Raw genomic sequence first — 23983 nt, forward strand, 5'->3', positions numbered from 1 at the left:
CGATCGACGGTTGGACGTCAAAGCCAAGTGTGTTGAAGATCGACTGGAACTCTTCTCGATCTGACGAGTGCGGGGCCGACTGACAGAATGACTGGTCAGAGGAGTTCAGATGGGCGGGCTCGGCGCTGTAGCTGCTTCAAAGACTCATCCTTGCTGTCACGGCAGGTAGTTCAGATGTAAAGATCAATAGAGTTATTGGCCGGATGCATTATGACCGATGGGTTTCTTCTTCCCCCCATCGGTTTGTAGAGAGATCGATTTGTGAACTATTGATGACGACGACGACGATTGCTTGTTATCGAGAGAGAGAGAGAGAGAGAGAGAGAGAGAGAGAGAGAGAGAGAGAGAGAGAGAGACAGACAGACAGACCGACCATGTGTGGGTGTGGGTGTAATCTTTTGCAGGAGGTGGTGTTGGGTGGTGTCAAAACTACTACTTACATATAACAAATTAAAAAACAGGTTTCGGAAGCAGGAGAGGGAGGTAGGTAAAGACCCTAAAATCCTACTAGATCCACCCCTGATATTGGCGAGTGCGGCACACGTCTATGAAGCTAACTGCTGCTTTTTAGGCAAAAGGTCTCTGGTCAGACCAAAGTTACAGAATTGATGCGGCTTTCAAAAAAAAATAACCATGGATTACACAGAAAAGGTGGGTATATTTAGTTGTTGTTGTCTTCCTCCTCTGTCTTGGTCCATCCCCAATGGCCATGGTGCCCCCTCCTTTGCCTTGGTACTCTAAATATTTTCCTAAACAGTAACACAGGAGTGAGTGGGGTGGGGGTGAGGTGTGACTGGGTCATGTCCAGTACCATTGTTGCCAATGTACTATTGAGGAACTGCAGCAGATCTTTTATATGTAATTTCCCACAGACAAGGTAGTACATACCACGACCTTGGGTACTTATTGTGTGACATTGGTTCAACTCAGTTACCCGAGGACAAAAGCAAGATCCCATAGAGCGCGATTGATCCTACATCCCATCGGACCTCAGGCGAGCACTGTACTATCGACCTAGAACCAAGGCTTTCAGATGTCTAGCATCAACAAACAATGCTCAGTCAGCACTGTACTACCGAGCTAGAACCAAGGCTTTCAGATGTCTAGTATCAACAAACAACAACGCTCAGTCAGCACTGTACTACCGAGCTAGAACCAAGGCTGACCGATGTCTAGCATCAACAAACAACAACGCTCAGTCAGCACTGTACTACCGAGCTAGAACCAAGGCTTTCAGATGTCTAGTATCAACAAACAACGCTCAGTCAGCACTGTACTACCGAGCTAGAACCAAGGCCGACAGATGTCTAGCATCAACAAACAACGCTCAGTCAGCACTGTACTACCGAGCTAGAACCAAGGCTGTCAGATGTCTAGCATCAACAAACAACAACGCTCAGTCAGCACTGTACTACCGAGCTAGAACCAAGGCTGTCGGCTGTCTAGCATCAACAAACAACGTTCAGTCAGCACTGTACTACCGAGCTAGAACCAAGGCTGTCAGATGTCTAGCATCAACAAACAACGCTCAGTCAGCACTGTACTACCGAGCTAGAACCAAGGCTGTCGGCTGTCTAGCATCAACAAACAACGTTCAGTCGGCACTGTACTACCGAGCTAGAACCAAGACTGTCAGATGTCTAGCATAAACAAACAACAACGCTCAGTCGGCACTGTACTACCGAGCTAGAAGCAAGGCTGTCAGATGTCTAGCATCAACAAACAACGCTCAGGCAGCACTGTACTACCGAGCTAGAACCAAGGCTGTCAGATGTCTAGCATCAACAAACAACGCCGCTCAGTCGGCACTGTAGTACCGAGCTAGAACCAAGGTAAAGCGTTCGCTTGATGCGCGGTCGGTTTGGGATCGATCCCCGTCAGTGGGCCCATTGGGCTATTTCTCGCTCCAGCCAGTGCACCACGACTGGTACATTAAAGGCCGTGTTATGTACTATCCTGTTTGTGGGATGGTGCATATAAAAGATTCCTTGCTGCTAATCGAAAAGAGTATCCCATGAAATGGCCACATCGGGTTTCCTCTCTCAATATTTGTGTGGTCCTAAACCATATGTCCGACGCCATATAACCATAAATAAAATGTGTTGAGTGCATCGTTAAATAAAACAACAACAAAGCTCAGTCAGCAAGTATAATATATTTTATGGATAATACAATCATCTTATGAAAAACAAAAAAGTCGAATGTTCAACATCTGGATTTTGTAGTAATTTAGTTTCAATTAAAACGCAACACGTTTTTATATCGGTATATAAAAAGCATCTTGTTTTCACTAAAACCAGAATCAAAGTTGACCATATAAAATGCTTTATGGTCACAATTAAAGATGTAGCAGTACCCGGATATCAATGTTTTACGAATCAAAGTTGACCATATAAAATGTTTTAAGGTAACAATTAAAGACTTAGTAATACCCGGTTATCAATGTTTCACGTATGCGTTATGTTTCAGTCACTAAGCCGTAGACTGGTTTCGTAGTTATTCTTCAAAAACTCGGACAGATCCGTCATCTTTCGTAAAGTCTCTGAAACCTCGGCGAAATGTTCTCCCAAGAAACTTTTGCCAACAACCTCTCGTCCTGCTACGTCACATCCTGTCAACAGTTCACTCTTTGCGTTCAGAAGTAAAGTGTACAATGCATAGAGGTCGTTTTCTGAAACAAAAGATAATGTCGTCATCACGTGATCATTACGTGGCAGAGCTCACTTTTAAACGGTTTGTTTTAGCCAATTTACAAATACGAACAGTAATTAATTTAAGGAACATTTTATTATCCAATGACTAAATGTAGCCATTTTGTATGATAATAAGCAATTGACTAATATGGCAATGGAGAAAAAAAAATCCTTAAATAAACATTTACCGAAATCGCAAACTAAAGTGATTTTACAAAATATTGGGGTTTTTGTACAATGTTGCTGAATGACCATGTTTGTTAATGTTCTTAGAATGGGACAGCATGCCCAAATTTAATGCACGTTGTGCGACAATTGCAGGAAATCGGCGTGAAATGGTTAACTTTTGGCGAATGTACGTGAAACTCGGGGAAACGATTGGGGTAGTGATGGGTATTTAAAGCTGCAATGATGCCTCATTTCCATTACGACGTAGATGAGTTTACAAGATGCCAAGACTAAGCCTGCCGAATCGAAACATTGCAATAGGCCGCCTCCAGTTAGGTGAATCGCAGTCAGCAGTCGCACGCCACATGAACGTCCATTAGAGCACCATTTCACGTCTTTGAGACATGTACCAGAAGTTTTAATCAGCTGAAGACCGGCCGAGAAGTGGAAGACCTCGCTACATCCGGGTTCTGCACTTGCGTCACCGAACTGCCACAGCAACGAACACTGCTGGACGCATACCTGGTTTGAGAAGGGTGTCTGCACAAAGCAATCGGAACCGACTTCGAGAAGCTGGTTTACGGGCTAGGAGACCGTATGTTGGCCCCGTCCTGCGACGTCAACATCGACATTTACGTGTTCGCTGGTGCACGAATGTACAGGGGTTGAACTTGGGAAACTGGCGGCGAGTATGGTTCAGCGACGAGTCACATTTCCTTCTACAGCGACGTGATGGACGACAACGTGTTTACAGACGCCGCAATGAACGTTTTGCCAACAACTGCGTTGTCCAAGTTGACAGATTCGGTGGAGGGAGTGTCATGATGTGGGGAGCCATCTCATACACCGGCAGAAATGAATTTGTGTTCGTACAAGGCAATCTGACAGCTGTACGCTACCGGAATGAAATTCTTCGCCGTCACATGCTTCCCATTTTGGATCGACAGAGAACTCTTTCAGCAGGACAATGCCAGGCCGTATACGGCACGTGTAACAATGGATTTCCTACAGAATAATTACATTAATGTGCTGCCATGGCCATAAAGATCGCCAGATCTCAAACCCCATTGAAAACCTATGGGACGAACTGGACAGATGTGTACGCCAGCGTGACCCGGAGGCCTCACACGCTTCCGCAACTATCACATGCACTGCAGGAAGAATAGGCTAGGATTCCACGTGCCCGGATTCAGAGACTCATTCAGTCTATGCCAAAGAGATGTCGCGCAGTGATTGCTGCTGCTGCTGGTGGCCACACAAGGTACTGATTTCAGCGCCATCGTGCGACGCTGTTTGGTGACAAAAACGCCTTCACTGCTGCCAGTCCATAGCAAGACCATTGTCACATACTCATGGCAAATTTGACTGATACGATCATAACTAACGAAATTATGCCACTTTGTATTAAAGAGATGAATATTTCGCCTATACGTTTCTTTTTTGACAGAGAATTATATATATATATATATATATATATATATATATATATAATTCTCTATCAGTACGAACCTAAGAAAGAACTAGGGACAATCCTCTTGTCTACGGTCTCGTTTGCCATTCATTCTCAAAGTCTCACTGCATTTTTTTAATGTATCACTGTTTAAGACTAAGTTTCTCCGCATGGTGCACCATTCTTGTTTTCTGTTACCATGTACGTGGACGTTTTCATGATGGGACACAAACGACCTTTTTAGGGGCGAGACGTAGCCCAGTGGTAAAGCGTTCGCTTGATGCGCGGTCGGTCTGGGATCGATCCCCGTCGGTGGGCCCATTGGACTATTTCTCGCTCTAGCCAGTGCACCACGACTGGTATATCAAATACCGTGGTATGTGACATCCTGTCTGTTGGATAGTGCATATGAAAGATCCCTTGCTGCTAATCGAAAAAAGTAGCCCATTAAGTGTTCCATTTTCTATTTAAATGTCTTAATTGTTTACTAAACGTCTATCTTATTGTATTAAACTTGTATCCTTTTGTATGAACGCGTCCCATTTGGTATTAAACGTGTTTCATGTTGCATTAAATGTGCTTATTTTGTATTAAATGTCTTCTCCTTTGTATTACACATGTATCCCCTTAATCATGAACCCTTGCGTATTAAACTTGGTCCACTTTGTGTTTAGTGTGTGTGTGTGTGTGTGTGTGTGTGTGTGTGTGTGTGTGTGTGTGTGGGTGTGTGTGTGTACTAGTTTTGTCTTTTTGTATTCATTATGTACAATTTATATACTGAATATGTTTCCGTGTCTTAGACATCACTTTTCTTGTTTAATTTATAGATTTGCTCTTGCGGCAATTCTGTTACTTTCTGACCCCAGTTCTCAACTCGTACGCTATCCCGCACCAATCTGTCCAATTCCCTGCTATCTATTATCGAGAAAAAACATAAAATACCATCATTATGTCGAGTAAGAATTATTTCCAGGCACGATGATTTACGCTTTGTCCGCAGACCATGGCGAGAACTCGCATTCGCATTGAATGTACTTACAATAGCTTACACTCAACAAACACGTGGACTAATTTCTCCTGATAGTTTTTTTTTTACTGTGTTTAGAGTATAGATCGTCATTGGTAATAAACCGAATTTTGCCGAATAAGTCAGTGATACATCTGGCTTTACGAAAAAAACCAATCGTAGTTTACAAAGGAAATTCGCACTCGTACTTTACACGAGAAAACCGATCGATCGTTTGCGTGAATTGCTTCTACTCACAACAATGTCCGTTATGAGTGCAACAAATTAATATTGGAAGATGATACGAACGGGTGATAAGCAACCATTTTGTCTGGACAACAAGGACTTGTTGTGATGTTTAAGGCAGTTCAGCAAGTCTATCAACATGTATACAATATTTATATAGTACTGTATAATTATATACATAGCTGTGTTTTAATGCAGTAAAGATCGAAGTCCCCGACTCCTGCAGTCTAGACTAAAATGTTTATAAGCGTGGGGTATGGACGTTCCTCCTCTAGGAACAACGGTTGTGTATAATATTACTGAACAGGGCCCCGTTCCACGAAGCGATCTTAGTCCTAAGATCAACTTAAGTGCATAGGGTACCTATGCGCTTTAGGAAATTTTAGGGCCAAGATCGCTTCGTGGAACAGGGCTCAGGACTTGAGTATTTGACGTGATGTCTGGGCAGGTCTCTGCTCGAGGAACTACGGTTGTGTAAGTTTGATCAGGACTTGAGTATTTTACGAGACTTCTGAGGAAGACCCTCCTTTAACTACGGTTGTGTATAATTTAGATTAGGACTGGAGTATCTTACGTGACGTCTGGGGAAGTCCCTCCATGAACTACGATTGTGTATAATTTAGAATAGGACTGAAGTATCTTACAAGACGTCTGGGCGAAGTCCCTCGTTGAACTTCTGTTGTCTATAATATAGATTACGACTGGAGTATCTTACGTGACGTCTGGGTTCGTCCCTCCTCAAGGAACTGCTGGAGTCGCTCCTCCATTGCGGGTAGCTGATGTCTGTCCATGTCCTGAAGTCTCACTGGGAACATGATGACGCGCTTCAGGCCCTCCACGCTGTCCACAAACTACAACGACAACGACACTCGGACATTTCACTAGCTATAAATCACAAGTTCCACAAACTACAACGAAAGAAAGAAAGAAGTGTTTTATTTAACGACGCACTCAACACATTTTATTTACGGTTATATGGCGTCAGACATATGGTTAAGGACCACACAGATTTTGAGAGGAAACCCGCTGTCGCCACTACATGGGCTACTCTTCCGATTGGCAGCAAGGGATCTTTTATTTGTGCTTCCCACAGGCAGGATAGCACAAACCATGGCCTTTGTTGAACCAGTTATGGATCACTGGTCGGTGCAAGTGGTTTACACCTACCCATTGAGCCTTGCGGAGCACTCAATCAGGGTTTGGAGTCGGTATCTGGATTAAAAACCCCATGCCTCGACTGGGATCCGAACCCAGTACCTACCAGCCTGTAGACCGATGGCCTGCCACGACGCCACCGAGGCCGGTGTAGGAGGCTCAAATCACTCTAGAGTGGTTTGAGCCTAGGCTCAAATCACTCCCCTTAGGCTCAAATCACTCCCCCCTTGCAGGCTGAAATCACTCCCCCTAGTATATTAATGCAGAACGATTTATCATGTCATGTCATGTCATAGGGTTTTACGTGCACATTCAGAACAAGCTGTTGTAACGCACGCCTGTCGTGGGCACAAGAGCCGGCCTTGGCCGGCTCCTTCGTCCATGACAGGAAAGGTAGGGGGAGGGGAGAGGAGGGACCGCCTGCACTGGCAGGTGCAAGGGAGCACCAGCAGCCCGATCAAATCGGTAACGATTTATCTCCATGTGTAAGATGTAATATAGAGCATGTGATATATTATGAATATTATTTGTTATTGATATAATTCTATACTACAGTAACATTAATGGCAAGTGAATAAATTAAAATTTCGTGCAGATTATTAATCAGTGTCGTTGAAATATATATATAACATATATATATATGGTACTATATACTAGTATATATAGTAGCAGATTGACGATTGACAGACAAGTCCAATATTCTCTAATTTAAAGACTAAAATAAAAAAAATTAAAATAACAATAATAACTAAAACAAAATTTAAATATCAATTTAAAAAAAAAAAAATGAAATGTTTGTTTATGAATGCAAATGTGGATACAAGCGCTTTGGTTTATGCTATAGTGTGGCATGAGCTACAATTATGTTTATTTATATCATAGAAAATTCCGTAAACGAGGGAATCAAATAACTATATATATGGCCTAATTGAATACGTATTGCTTACGTATGGTGAATGTTCATATATGTATATGTTTTATTATTACCATTTGTATGTACAGTTTTAACAGTGGCTCATAAGTCAATAATAATGCCTGTGTGTTTTCATTTATTGTGTAAACATGCGCTTTATTTCATATACGCTTGACACTTAACCTATTTTTCTTCTAACATTATACTTAAGTTGATCAGGTAGCCTAGGACACCCTCAAACACTACCATATACTTGCTTGTGTGTGAGCTCATTGCAATCAACACATCCTAATCTTCTCACCGGAACTTACATTCATGCGATGTTCGAGGGCGGGACGATTTGGTCCTATTAGAAGATAATCCCGTTCTCTAAATTAATGGTCGTGCTATTAAACTGCATACTGTTTTAATCTATGTAAGGGGCAAACGGAAGTTCTCTGATTTGGAGTAGGTAGATCGAGGTGAGTAAACTTGCCAATATGTTATATATACCGTATAAGCGAAATGTCCCTTTCCACTGCTACTACGGCTTACGATGAGACAAGACGTGTGCGCCTGCTCTCTCGAGTTACCCCCCCACCTGGGGGGATCGATAGCCAGCTATGGAGCGTTACTGGAGTACCGGGTCACGTATACCGGGTCACGGGCTTCCGTGACCTTGGTGTACGGGGACCCGGTACCACCGAAGACTGGAAGATGGAGGAGGAGGAGACGTGCGACAGGGAAGGCACAGGGGGAGCCAAAACCGGCGGCTAAACCGCCGGCAGCGACTCCTTCTGTTGTGCCGCCAACCGCCGTACCCCGGAAGAAGACAGGATCGGAAGAGGCACCAGCCCCGGACGTCCCGACTTCAACCAAAGGTCTGACTAGACCCACTCCACAGGCCAGGACTTCAGCGCCTCCGGTTGTGCCGCCGATTATACAGGCAGCACCCGTTGAGGCGCCGGCCCGAAAGATTGCCATGGTGAAGCGGAAGGCAACCACTCCCCCGAGTGGCCAACCAGACAAGCCAGGCCCTCCGAGTCAACCACCGAAGCCGGACATGGATGGGGACGAACCTTGGTCACTGAAGGCCGGCAAACTAACAGCACGCCACGCTCAGCTCTCCAAAACCAACATCGAGGACGTCAACTTCCTCTTCACGCAACCTAAGCACGAGGCATTTTCAACCGTTACCAACGAGCCCGACAGAGGGAGACTACTGTTTCCACCACGTCACAATGCGGGATGGCCGAGGTCTCTGTTTTACAGTACGCCGAAAAGGAATTTACAACCAAGGACGCTACTCCCAGAAATGGACAACCCGACCATACATCGAATGATCAAGATCACAGCCGGGGAAGAGTACCGCTCAACAGCCAAGGCGCTAGCAGCATCCCCATATCGGTCGGTCATCCCGCATTTCGACGCTGTTAACTTCATCGGAACACCGTGCCGTGCTCCCCTTTGCCAACCTCCTTCACCTCCGTGAGTACCAACTTTTTGGGGGCTAGTTAGACTTTAAACGTTTTGGAAGCAGTTCAAAATTCTTATGTTTATTTTTTTTTATAAGCAGTCTAACGCATTTTACTTTGGCGCCCGTTTCAATTGCTCAAAATCACCTTAAAACCTTTTGGCTGAGCAGTCTTACCTACTTTGGGTTAAATTTTAGAGTCCAGACATGTTTTGGTATGCAGTTACTCTTCATAGACTTAGGTAAAAAACAGGCTTCACCGAGGAATCGAAATTCAGCCAATCAGAGCACGGCTCCCACTCGGTGTACTTCAAGCTTTATGAAGTGTCTGCTATTTGGTCCGCGCTCGCGCTGACCGTACTAAATGGCTTTCTTCCAAATTCCGCCCACTTCAAACTTACCCCCCCCCCCCCCCCCCTCCTGCTCCGGAGTTAGTCACTGGCGAAGTCAGAGGCTAAATCCGTAGTGGGCGTGCCTGAACCTCTGTGGATAGGGGCACGAGAAAATAGTTCCCACTCCACTCCCACTGCTTCAAAACCTTAATTGAAATGAAATTATGTCCGCAGCACACAGTAAGTTAATTTCGTTTTGGCAGATTGAGTGGGACAGGAAAAAAAAAAACTGTGGCACTATCTAATTAAATCTAAAGTAAATAGTGAAAGTCCTACTTATTTAGATCAACAGACTACTAAATTAATTACTAGACTCCGTTTAGGAGTTTTTATGGGTCTAAACGAGAGCAGAGCTAGAATTAACAAACTAAGTAAACCAACTGCATCGGTTGCGGTAGGGTGGACAATGCTCGCCATTTTCTATTCTACTGCAATCGGTATAGTGGGGAGAGAATAACACTTAAAAGTATTTTTATTAAATATAGTATTCCATTTAATCCAATAGTTATGTTTAATCCGCCTAAATATTGTAAAATAGAAATAAATAAAGCTATAATTAAATACATTAAAGAGACTGGTATAAGGATCTAGGTTGGTAGTATTAGTTTGGAGGCCGGCTGGGCTGGCACTGGTGGTAAGTATGTGAATCATGCATCTTCGGGCAACAATAAATATTATATAGGTATTGGCCGGATACACTGCGGCTGGGAGACTGGCTTTGGGATTCTTGCAGCTTGCAACGATATGCCGGTACCAGACCTGGTAAGTCTTTGGCTGTGAGGTTGGCCACAACGGCACATTGGTGCCGGCGGACCCACCCCTCTTCCATTTTTTTTTTAAAACTTTTATATAGTATGATAGAGTGTGTTGTGTATGCAAGGTGTCTAGACTGGCGTCGTTTATGGTGGGACTCACACCTGGCAGTGTGGTCTCTATCCGGGCGCCGGCCGGACTGATAGTTGTTTGAGTGGTATATTGTATGTGGCTGTCTGTTTTGCTTAGGGAGTGACTGTTCACATTGAGTTGAGAATGGATTACTTCCCTTTGTTTTAATATTTATTTTAGTTATGAAATATACTTCCTCTTAGCATATACTTCCTCTTAGCATTTTAACTAATGTTTTAATTTTACATGTAATTTTCTTTTTAATAAATAGGTTTTAAACAGGTATTAATTTAAGTAGTCCTTATTTAATATAATTAAAAGAAAATAACCGGACTACTACTTGGAACCGTCTACCTAACGAATAGTAGGAAGGAAACTTTTTACGTGCCCCTATCCAAAAAGGTTCAGGCACGCCCACCATGGATTCCTGTTCTGACCTCGCCAGCCCACGGTTCCATGGCGGGATAACGAATAGCGACGGGCAACGGGCAACTCTTTTTACGTGCCCCTACCCACGAAGGTTCAGGCACGCCCACCACGGATTTAGCCTCTGACTTCGCCAGTGACTAACTCCGGAGCAGGAGGAGGGGGGGGGGGGGGGTGTAAGTTTGAGGTGGGCGGAATTTGGAATAAAGCCATTTAGTAAGGTCAACGCGAGCGCGGACCAAATAGCAGACACTTCGTAAACTTGAAGTACACCGAGTGGGAGCCGTGCTCTGATTGGCTGAATTTCGATTCCTCGGTGAAGCCTGTATTTTACCTAAGTCTACAAAGAGTAACTGCATCCAAAACATGTCCGGACTCTAAAATTTAACCCAAAGTAGTTAAGACTGCTCAGCCAAAAGGTTTTTAAGGTGATTTTAAGGCCGGCCTGCAGTGACCACCATCCCTCTGGTTCTGTCTCCGGCTGCGGCGGTTTAGAGGGGCAAGTTGGCTTGGGTGGAGTTGCACTCGGGGGAGTGTTCGCCTTCCTCCTCTTCACAACTGGCTCCTTCCGGGCCTGCGCCTCAACGGGTGTCGTCGACAGGATCGGCGACACGTCCGGAAGCGCTTGAGTAGGAGTAGGTGCAGGAGGCCGATTGGACGGGGTGACACAGATGGCTGTGTCAGGCTCGTCCAATTCGTCTTCTTCCAAGGGGACGGTAGCCGAGACAGCCGGGGCCGGAACCTCTTCTATCTGGGTCGTCTTCCTCTGGTGGGCGGTGTTCGGCGGTCTAACAGAAGGAGTCGCCGCCGGCGGTTTAGCCACCGGTTTTGACCCCCCCCCCCCTGCGCCGCCGCTGGCACACGTCTCCTCTTCCTCCACCTTCCTTTCTTCTGAATCCGGTCTCCGTACACCAAGGTCACGGTTGCCCGTGACCCGGTGTACGAGACCCGGTATTCTAGCAGCATTCCATACGTCTTCATCAGTCCCCCCAGGTGGGGGGCGCAGATCGAGAGAGCAAGGGCTAACGTCCGTCATCATCGCGAAAATAGATTGGAAAAAGCAAGAATCGACTGAGCTGGGAACTGGGAAACTCTTTTAACGTGCCCCTATCCACAGAGGTTCAGGCACGCCCACCACGGATTTAGCCTCTGACTTCGCCAGTGACTAACTCCGGAGCAGGGGGGGGGGGGGGGATGGGATAAGTTTGAGGTGGGCGGAATTTGGAATAAAGCCATTTAGTAAGGTCGACGCGAGCGCGGACCAAATAGCAGACACTTCGTAAACTTGAAGTACACCGAGTGGGAGCCGTGCTCTGATTGGCTGAATTTCGATTCCTCGGTGAAGTCTGTATTTTACCTAAGTCTACAAAGAGTAACTGCATCCAAAACATGTCCGGACTCTAAAATTTAACCAAAAATAGTTAAGACTGCTCGGCCAAAAAGTTAGACTACTTATAAAAAAAATAAACATAGAATTTTGAACTGCTTCGAAAACGTTTAAAGTCTAACTAGCCCAAAAAAAAAGAGGTTACTCATGGAGGCAAAGGAGGTTGGTAGGAGGTTGGTATAACAGGACTCATGGCGAGGTGATGGACTGCCCAGGCCTGAAGTTGGGGAGTCCTTCAATCAAGACCTTGATATTCCTGTAGATGGCTGCCGGATATATATCTCTCAACACTATCTTGAGGATACGATGGATCGTAGAGTTGGACATATCCGGTATCAAGAGTCCTTGCCTGAACAGTCCGTCCTGTTGTGCAGTCACGTGGATCTGGTTGCCAGATCCTGTTGGGTGAAGTTGGTATTTTCCAGTTCCGTTGGGTAGATTTCGCCAGTTGTTTTCGTTCCAAAGTCCCTTCAATTGGTTGGTGTCGGTGAAATCGCCGTGGATAGCACCCTGCCATTTGGATGGGATGTTGTCACAGACCATAGTCCATTCGGATTGGTCGAGTGTCCCCGGTTCGGATACCGTTGACATCTTCCTCCTCTTGGACTCCCGTCCGGCTGCAGGGTCGGCAACAGCAGCAATGGAAGGCGCTTGTGGGCTCGCTGGGGGGTCCGTCACGATGACGTGTCCAGTTTCCATCTCAGCAGGTGGGTCGTCAGGAGGGATCGCCACTGTCAGTGGAGCTGACAGCTTTGGTCCCCCCTGTTCCGCTCCTGGCGAGTGCTTCCGGTCAGAAACTGGGAGCGGCTGCGCAGAGTGAACCGCCCCCGGTGGTTTAGCCACCGGGTTTGGATCACCCTGTCTCGCTCCCGTTGGTCTGATCTTCCTCTTCGGGGCAGGTGGGACCGCTCCTGGCGGTTGAGCCGCCAGGTTTGGTCCCCCCTGCGAAGTCTTAGGTCACCGCCTCCGGTTCCTCCTCTTCGATACTGATGAGTTGGTAGCTCCGTAACTCAAGGTTACAACAGCACTGTCTCCGTTGTGTTCAATGCGGTACTTGACTAGTGGGCCAAGTACACGCAACACAGCCCCCAGGGTGGGGGGTAGAGAAATCACCACGTTCTCGCTGACAACTTCATTGTCTGAAGGTCGAGGTAAGAAACCCAAGAATCGACTGAGTGGTCATCTGGACGACACCAAGGTTTATATAGCAATGACTTTGTCATCCGTGTAAGTGACGCACCCTAGCGGGTGTACGCGTACGACTGCATGAGGAATCCAGCGAGACACCTCGGAGCCAGTTAACAACAACGACGAATCCAGGGATGCGTTGCCACCGCTTCTGTCCGGACGTGATTGGCGGGTTTCTCAACTCATATCCTATCCTATCCTATCATATCCACCCTTCCTCCCTTTCATATCAACATTTTAATCTTGTCCAACTAGCTGTATGGATAACCTTGAGATGGACGGGATGGGGGAGGGACGCCGTGATAGGATGCCTTTTGGGCGCGGTAGGGCGTAGGCAGTTTTGACCGATAGTAATGCCTGGTAGGAGGCCTCCCTTCCCCCCCCCCCCCTCCCCGGCACGCCTGCCCCGCGGAAATCCGGCCGGCTTTTTGGGCTTAGCCTGGTGTTTTACGCTGGCTAGATTGGGCGCGATGCCTCCCCCACCTATGCCAACCTCCTTCCTCGAGGGCTAAGAATAGGTAACTAATTTAAATTAAATTATATTATTATTGTAATATAAATAATTTGACTAGCCCGTTCAAAAATTAGCACCAAATAATTATATTTTAAATGCTATAGCCCGAATTTATGATTTATATTGGTGCATTAGAAACTTGTTTATATTATAATTTAAATAATATACCATATAGGTGTATATAAATAAATATAACTACAGTATTGACCACTCCCTTAAAGTAAATATAATGGTCTTACCAGATATATAATATATGTCCCCATCATACAACTACCCCTCCCCCCCCCCCCCCCCTCCCGCCATAGAACCGTGGGCTGGCGAGGTCAGAACATGAATCCATGGTGGGAGTGCCTGAACCTTTTTGGAGAGGGGCACGGGAAAAAAGTTCCACTTCCACTTCCACTGCTTCAAACCATGGATTTCGACGAAATACGGACGTTCTTACACACCAAACAGTACCCAGATTGGTGCACTGGAGATCGGGGTAAAAAGGCGAACGTCTGACAGAAGGCTGGAAACTACAAGATTGTAAATTCGGAGCTATTCTACCTGCATAAGACAACGAGGAATGACTCCAAACAAGGTATGTGTTAGCCGCTGTATATTTATATTTCATCATAAGTGTGTGTATATATGTGTATGTGTGTATGTGTATATATACTCTTCAAAAGAAGAAACGCAAAACCACATTGTCGTAACATTTGGAGAATTGATTTAATTATTGAATGGTGAGTCCGATAATTACCAAATGTTGCAGGATTGTTCACAATTCACTCTAGTCCATTGTGAGTAAGTGATAGGACACACCACCAAGGTCAAGGTCATCTGGAGTCAATACCGGGTGTGGCCTCCGCGTGTGTTGACAACTGCCTGGCACCGCCTGCCCATTGAAGCAACCAGAGTACGGATGACGTCCCGGGGGATGGTGGCCCACTCGGCCTGCAAGGCTGCTGCCAGCTCGGGCAGGGTCTGGGGCTGTGGTTGTCGCTGTCGGAGGCGTCGGTCCAACTCGTCCCATAGATGCTCAATTGGGTTCAAATCCGGTGATATCGATGGCCAAGGAAGGACATTAATGTTGTTGTTCTGTAGGAAAGCCGTTGTGAGACGTGCTGTGTGAGGCCTGGCGTTGTCATGTTGGAACACTGCGTTGGCGTTGGCCATAACTGGAACGATGTGTGGCCGGAGGATCTGGTCAATGTAGCCCTGTGCATTCAGGTTGCCCTGCACGTGGACCAGGTCAGTTCTGCCAGTGTGTGAGATGGCTGCCCACACCATGACACTACCCCCGCCGAATCTGTCCACTTCCTGCACGCAGTTTGCCGCATAACGTTCACCACGACGCCTATACACGCGACATCTTCCATCATGACGTCGGAGCAGAAATCGGGACTCGTCACTGAACCACACCTGTCTCCATCGCAGTTGAGGCCATTGTCGATGAAACTGGCACCACTGCAGTCGGAGTCGACGGTGTTGTGATGTTAAGATGACACCTCGAACTGGACGTCTGGCACGAATTCCTACCTCACGTAGGCGGTTCCGTACGGTCTGGTCGGATATCCTGCGCAAACCTGGTATTGCTGCGGCTGTGGAGGTGGCAGTAGTCAATCGTTCCCGAAGGTGGCGTACCCGGATGTAGCGGTCCTGCCCGGGGGTAGTGACCCGTGGTCGACCGGATCTAGGGAGGTCACGTGTTGATCCATGTTGCTGGTAACGGTCCCACAGTCTGGAGATGGTGCTTGGGGACACATGGAATGCCCTGGCAACGGCCGTTCTGGATTCGCCTGCGTCTAGTCGGCCGATGGCATTGTTTCTCTGCGGTTCACTGAGACGTGGCATGTCCTGGATTGTCAACTGTCGGCCAGATACAGAGGCCAGGCAAGCGAACACCCTGCACATTTATACTGTCGGTGTTCATGTTGCACGTGCAGACAACGCACGTGCAGTGGTGACATGGTTTGCACGTGGCTGCGTTTTTGCGAATATTCACATTTTGGAACTTTATTGTACAGTAGCTGCGTTTTATCGAATGTAACCGTGGGGATGTGTTTGGGACATGCAATGACCTTATATTCACAAAACATGAACCGGTAGGAAACATAAAATCGGAGTTATAACCCATTTGTACCCTTTTGCGTTTCTTTTTTTGAAGAGTATATATCTGTGAAACGAAAACCAGCGATTTAGACTTCCTAGAAATACCTGGTTATACATTTATTGAAAAATAGAAAATGTCACTCGGTGAAATCGTCTGGTGGTATTGGTTTAGCGGTTAAAACAAAATATGTAAATAATGTTGATTTTACTGTAGATGGTAAATCTAAGTATATATTATGGTTTAGAATCAATTCAGAGTTGCTAAGCAACAATGTAAGTATGATAGTTGGAATTGTTTATATCCCACCTGAAGGATCACCATACAATAATGAAGATACGTTTCAAACAATAAACTCAGAAATAAGTGAACACTTACTATTGAATATCCCGTTACTTCTTCTTGGTGACTTTAATGCCAGAACTAACTTGTTATCTGATTATGTAAATATTGACAATGATATAGTGTGTTTTAATAACAATAATATTATGTTCAACTGCATGGATGATAGTAATATTTTACAATCCTTACATGTACCAACTGAAAGACATAACCAAGATAACGGGAAACCAAATAATAATGGCTACAAACTTATTGAAATGTGTAAAATGAACAATCTTTATATTTTAAATGGGAGGATTGGCGATGATAAGTATGTCGGGAAAGTAACATGTAAAGGTGTAAGTACTGTAGACTACGCCATTGCTACGCATGACGTTTTTAGTTTTGTATATAATTTTAAGGTGTGCGATTTCAACCCACTATATTCGGATATTCACTGTGCAATTGAACTGAAAGTGAACTGCAATACTCAAGACAACCCAACATCGTTCACGTGTCATCAATATAAAACAAAGCAACGCAGATGGAATGCGACTCTACAAAATAACTTCAAAGACGCTGTTGGCCAGACAGAGAGCGACACTATACTGAATACTTTATTGAACACTACTCACAACCCAAAGAATAATATTTTATCGGAATCCCAAGCTGGTTTCAGAAAAGGTTATTCCACTAATGATAACGTCTTCTTACTTTATGCAATAACTGAATTGTTAAAAAGAACAAAAGAAAAATTAGATTGTGCTTTTGTTGACCTAAAAAAAAAGCTTTTGATACTATATGGAGAGTAGGACTTTGGTCCAAACTATTGAAATATAACATTGATGGAAAAAATTTCAGAATAGTTCATAGTATGAATAGTGGAATTAAATCATGTGTTAGAAAGAACGGTGAACTTTCTAAATATTTTACTTGTGACACTGGCGTGAGGCAAGGAGAAAACTTATCACCTCTTTTATTCTCCTTGTTTTAAATGATTTGGAGGACTATTTGAAGTCTCAACAGTGCAAAGGAATTACAATTAGTGCTTTTGATTTTGATATATATCTTGACATTGGTCTAACACTATTTATTATGTTATATGCTGATGATACAGCCCTATTGACAAGAAACGAAAGTGACCTTCAGCACATGTTAAATTCTTATGACACATTGTAAAACATGGAAACTAACAGTAAACGTAACAAAAACAAAGATTTTTATATTCGGAGGTACAAAAAAGGACTATAAGAAAGTTTTCCACTTAGGTACTCTTGAGATTGAAAATGTAAGCGAATATAAATATTTAGGAATATGGTTCGAAAAAAAAAAAAAAATTTAACATGCAAAAAATATTTAGCACAGCAGGCTCGCAAAACCATGTTTTATATTTTAAAGAAATCAAATGAATACTGTTTGTCCATTGAATATCGTTTAAAATTATTTGATGCAATTGTTGTTCCTATATTACTTTATGGTTGTGAAATCTGGGGATTTGATAACATTAATGTATTAGAAAATTTACATATCCAGTTTTTACGATACTTAGCAAATGCAAGAAAAAGTACCCCTATTTATATGTTGTATTGGGAGTTTGGAAGAAAACCACTGTTACTTATACTGTTATTGCGTATTTTGGGGATCGTCTTTTGACAGATAAACCTTCCAAGCCATCAGTACAGATCTACAAACTATTATTTTATGACTATTTACAATGTGGAACAAACCATAAATAGATTATTAATGTTAGAGATATATTTTATAGGCTTAGATTAAACAATATTTGGGATAAGCAAACGTTTAGGTCAATTACGTGGTTAAAAACATTAAACAGACTCGGACCAGTTTTTGCAGAACTGGCAAAGCGATCTTTCAAAATCTAATAAAGGTTTAACTTACAGAATATTTAAAGAGAACTTGAATTTGGAAAAGTATTTTAATATATTGGATAAAACTATGTGTAATGTATTTCTTAGATTTCGTATTGCTAATCACTTTTTACCTACTGAGACAGGAAGGTGGTCCAATATTTTATATGCAGAGAGAAAATGTATTTATTGTTCTACTGATGACGTTGGTGATGAATTTCATTATTTATTTGTTTTGTACAAAATTTACTGAAGAAAGATATAAATATATAAATATTACACCATTAGACCAAATATTCATAAATTTAAGCAGCTTTTTAATTGTAAAAAAATTGGCATCCAAAGAAAGCTATGTAAATTTATAACTATTATTAACAAAACTTTCTGTTCCTCCTAAGACTTCTAGTATGTACAGTATATGAGCCTAGGCTCAAATCACTCTAGAGTGATCTGAGCCTAGGCCCAAATCACTCTAGAGTGAAATCTGAGGGGAGTGGTTTGAGCCTGCTACACCGGTACAAACTACACGACACTCGGATATTTCACTAGCTATAAATCACAAGCTATAAATCACAATCTCCACCAACGACGACACTCGGACATTTCACTAGCTATAAATTACAATGCCAAATATAGGAGAGACGGTGTTATATGACGTCAATAACTTGTTAGGGTGCTGTTGTGTTGGTCGGCACGAGTTCGAACCGTACCCCACCCCCACCCCCCACCCCCTCAATGGTTAGGGTAGTTTTACATATAGGGTTAGGGTTCGTCTTTAGAGCCTTTGGTATAGAAGGGTACGGGCCGAACTCTTTCCTAATTTTAACATTAATACTGATCAATGGCCTCATATGCTAGTGCAATGTTTTAAATTACTTTTAATTTTAAACTACATTCCCTGGAATATTTTTATTATCTAAGCATATAGAACAGAAAATACAATTACGTTTGGTGCATATACGACGCTGCACTCTGCATTGGTTTCACTACGCTGGCTTATCCAGGTCAAAAACAAAGCCATGATTTTGGAAGTGGAACACTTGACGCTCGTACCGATCTCGATTTTCATTGGCTTATCACAAGTATAGAATTCCCCAACAAGAGATCACGTGAGATTTCGCAATTTAAGAAAACATTTAACTGTCTTGATTGAGGGGTCGTCTTATATCTCCAAAACATATTTATATCCATAGAGGTATGGTACAACGCGTTTCCAGGGGTCGGCGAGTGGGGAATTTTACCTTGAAATTTTGACAGTGGCCAGCTGTTGGCATACGCGTTACATGTAAGGGGGTGTTACTAATTACGTAACGCTCTAGGGGTAGAGGAAGAGGGTACCGTGTTCGATTTACGTAACATTTTTCAAGACTATATGTTATTTTTATTCATTATTTAGACCTAAAAAGGTGTTTTTTGGAAATGCGCGATCAGTCTAGGATCGATCCCCATCGGCGAGTATACAAAAAGACCATGGAATGTGATATCCTGTCTGTGGGATGGTACATATAAACAATCCCTTGCTAAAAAAAAAATGTAGCGGGTTTCCAAGGCGCGTGTGCAGGGATTTCTGCGGGCTTGGGGTTATAGACTTAAGCGAAGTTTATATGGGGCCATGCTTCCCCCAAATATACATTTCAATTTTTTTTTAAGCTTGGGCAAGTAAGGGTTTCGACCTTCAATACCCTCCCCCTGCACATGCACCCGATTCCTCTCTAAGATTATATGTCAAAATTACCAAATGTTAGACATCCAACAGCAGATGGAAGGAAGGATAGGATATGTTTTATTTAACGACGCACTCAACACATTTTATTTACGGTTGTATGGGGTCGGATGATTATTAAATCAATATGCTCTAACTTTGATGTCGTTAAACCCCCCCCCCCCAACTTTACCCTTTCCAAACGAAATAATATTTGAATTTGTTGATTTTAACACATAAAATTAAGTGAAAACGTTTTGTCTACTTTAGTATATTTTATTTTTAAAATATATATATTATTAATGTGTTACTAGTATACAAACTAAACTTTGAAAGTTCTACTAACACTTTATAAAATATCAATTCTGAAATAGGAAGGTACGACTGTCGATAATACGTTGTCAAGATCAAACCGGTTTTAACTACAGCGCAAGATTTCTCTGAATTTTTTGAGACGAACCCTACAATTTGAAATCGGCAAACGCACGTGTTAACTGAAACTGACAACAGGCTGTCGTTATAGTGCTTTGCCGAGCTATGGCGGCACAGGCGACGAATCAAGCGTATACGTTTGGCGATATCCGTTCATAGCGAACACACACGACTTTTTAAAAAGTGCATTTGAGCTTGTATTTCACATTTGTACATGATATTATAATATGGTAACCAAATAATGTAACTTTAAAAATGTTCCCTATAATATGTGCTACATGTATGCTAAGCTTCATCAAAATGTAAAACATAATTTTAGTTTGAAAAATAATCACTATTCGGTTCATTATGTCAAAAATGTATGGTCTACATGCATGGAGATGCTATAGGATAACTTTCTTTAGCAATAGAAATCGATTTGCAGACCAATCAATCCTTCATTCAAAATATCTATGCTATTTAAAAATATCAAAATAAAAGAAGTTTGTTTTGTTTAACGACACCACAAGCGCACATTAATGTATTAATCATCGGCTATTGGATGGTTATTTTGACACAGTCATAGAGATGAAACCCGCTACGTTTTTTCATTAGTAGCACGGGATCTTTTATATGCACCATCCCAGACAGGATAGCACATACCACGGTCTTTGATATACCAGTCGTGGTGCACTGGCTAGAGCGAGAAATATCCCAACAGGCCCACCGACGGGGATCAATCTTAGACCGACCGCGCATCAAGCGAGCGTTTTCCCAATGGGCTACGTCCCGCACTTGAAAATATCAAAATAAAAAGTATAGCAGAAGGGTTCATCTTAAATCTGATTTTGAGCTCTTTTTTTCTTTCAAGTGTGGCTCCCCGACCAATAATACCAAGGGGAACACCACACGACGCTAGTGCCTCGAACTAGAATAACTGTGATAAAGACAAAATTAAGATTCCATCGGCTGCCGTGCAGTCGGTTATTTTTGTACGAGGCACTCGTATCGTATGACGTCGCCTTTAGACCAAGTTATTCGCAAACAAGCTTCGAATTACAACTTACAATAATTACATTAACACTTTCCATCGCCTGTATGCTGCCAGCAGGAATCTGGCCACTGTTAGTTACTAAATAGAGGCTGTAGCCCATAGTACTGGCCTTAACAAAGCAGCACGGACATTTATGAAGAAAGCTTTATAACTGTCCGTATGTCCGTCTTGCTCTATTACGACCACAGTACTCGGGCTAGTAGAGGCCAGCATGCAGTACTCCTAAGGGCGAGGGGGAATATGGAATTATTTCCACTTTATTTAAATTGCATAAAACGAATAATATCTAGTAGGACCTACGGTGCTGTCAGGATTAATAATGCGGGGGAGGGGGGCGGGGGAGGGGGGCGGTCGAGACTGGGAAGCGAAGTTTCTAGGGGGGGGGGGGGGTACTCTCCCAAGAAAAATATTTGTAAACATCCAAATTGGGTAGGCCTTTCCTCTGGCACTGTCACGTATAAAGAACATTATAAATACTTAACATAAATAGGGTTAGGGGTTAGTTGTAGTTCACCAAGATAAACCTCGCGTGCAAGCACAAACAGCGAGGTTTATCCTGTCTAGGCATTCCGCCATTAGTTCACCAAGATAAACCTCGCGTGCAAGCACAAACAGCGAGGTTTATCCTGTCTAGGCATTCCGCCATTAGCAGCTTCTGGACAACGGTTCCGAGGAATTTTGCTCGGAACGAAATTGCGGTCAAAATAACGATTACCATCACATTTCCACACCCTAATCATATATTGTGATCTATTTCGAGCTCAATGAGACCAAGAAATACTTACTTTGAAACAATCTTCACTTTGAATTAAAGCAATCTAATTAAAATTAGCTCCACTATTACATGTGGATCTAAAGACAGCCAGTTAGAGCTCATGTCCACCAATCAAAACCTTACTTGCAGAATCCTGCCAGTGATTTAAAAATAATTTGAAAACATTCCGAATTATCCTGAAGGTATACGACATGTTTCGTGTGAATTACGAATGCCTTAAAACGTGTTTTATTTTCTAAAATAAATAATTTGTAATGTAAAATCGAAGACTGATAACCCACCCCGTACGTATTGGTATGGTTCGCTGTACTGCGGCCACTAAAATAGACTCGCCCGATATTTTTAAATGTGTATGCTCCCAAATAACGTTATAAAAGGCGAAGTGTGATTGGTCAATATTTAAATTATTATTTACAGACGAAATGTTACCTGGACATTGAGGACTACGCAGTGTTGTTAGTTTTAAATCACTGGCAGGATTCTGCAAGTAAGGTTTTGATTGGTGGACATGAGCTCCAACTGGCTGTCTTTAGATCCACATGTAATAGTGGAGCTAATTTTAATTAGATTGGAATTAAAGGAAAAAAAGTCCGACTTTACCGAGCGGATTCTAGCAGCCACTTTCTAGCAGACAATTACGCTGGCAGACAATTTCAGCTGACACGCATGGCGACGTTCTAAACACCGGACTCATACTCCTTTCGAAGACCTTTTAAGACATAAAAATGAGTCTTGGTTGTTATTTGATTTTGTGTGGGGTTTTTTTATATAAAGATACTCTTTTAAACTCTGAAATTCTTAAGTTATAGTGAATACTAATAATTAGGGTATAATATCTGCCCGGTCCCCTCCATTATTATTTTTAGTTAGGGTTGAGGGTTAGGGTTAGGGTTAGGGTTAGGGTTAGGGTTGGGATTATGGCTGGGGTTAAGGTTAGGGTTAGGGGAAGGGGGGACCGGGCGGATATTTTTCCATAATTAGCATATCGGTGTGTTTGAAAGGCGTATGAGTCCGGTGTTTAGAACGTCGCCATGCGTGTCAGCTGAAATTGTCTGCCAGCGTAATTGTCTGCTAGAATCCGCTCGGTAAAGTCGGACTTTTTTTCCTTTAATTCAAAGTGAAGATTGTTTCAAAGTAAGTATTTCTTGGTCTCAGTGAGCTCGAAATATATCACAATATATGATTAGGGTGTGGAAACGTGATGGTAATCGTTATTTTGACCGCAATTTCGTTCCGAGCAAAATTCCTCGGAACCGTTGTCAGAAGCTGCTAATGGCGGAATGCCTAGACAGGATAAACCTCGCTGTTTGCGCTTGCACGCGAGGTTTATCTTGGTGAACTAGAGTTAGTGACAGTGCCAAATCAAAGTCCTTCCAAAATTCGCTGAGCTGGGTGGTTTCGACCTGCCACCCTACGTTGAAATATTTCACATGCATGGTAAATAAGTGACTTTACCTCTTTGAGTGTCGCCAGGAAACCCTTTCCGCCATTTTGTTCTGTGTATTTCTCGGATGATCTCTGTCGCGACATTGCGCCATGTATTCACCAAATGAAACTTGACAATTGGTCCGTGCATTCTGCCTTATATATCTGGACCCATCCATTAGTTAATTAGGGGAGTCAGTTTAGTTTGGTTTTAACCTCTCCAAAACTGTAATGATTCCATAAATCGTATATCTTTTTTAATCTACTTCTGTGAAAATAATTGCATAAATATAGCATAATGGTCATGTCGCTTCCATTCTGAATATTAAATTAATTGTGCAAATTTCTTAGTGTAAACCTACAAACTTATATGGCCCGTGCAAACAGTGACCGGAAAGGTATGTCATACTTCGTCTGATCGATTATCTTTTTAAAAAAACCCCAACAAAAGTGTTA

The 23983-nt window shown here is 43.2% G+C and overlaps 1 protein-coding gene across 1 annotated transcript; it reads right to left on the reverse strand.

Annotated features, from left to right (window-relative positions):
- Positions 1-2143: 2143 nt before the first annotated feature.
- On the reverse strand, positions 2144-23706 carry LOC121381931. The gene is made up of 3 exons (XM_041511356.1): positions 23558-23706; positions 6279-6414; positions 2144-2671 (listed from the first exon to the last, which is right to left on the reverse strand). The coding sequence occupies exons 1-3, from the start codon at positions 23630-23632 to the stop codon at positions 2466-2468; spliced, it is 417 nt and encodes a 138-aa protein (XP_041367290.1). The 5' UTR covers positions 23633-23706; the 3' UTR covers positions 2144-2465.
- Positions 23707-23983: the final 277 nt, after the last annotated feature.

This window comes from Gigantopelta aegis, chromosome 9, assembly GCF_016097555.1.
Source record: "Gigantopelta aegis isolate Gae_Host chromosome 9, Gae_host_genome, whole genome shotgun sequence".
Lineage (NCBI taxonomy): Eukaryota > Metazoa > Mollusca > Gastropoda > Neomphalida > Peltospiridae > Gigantopelta > Gigantopelta aegis.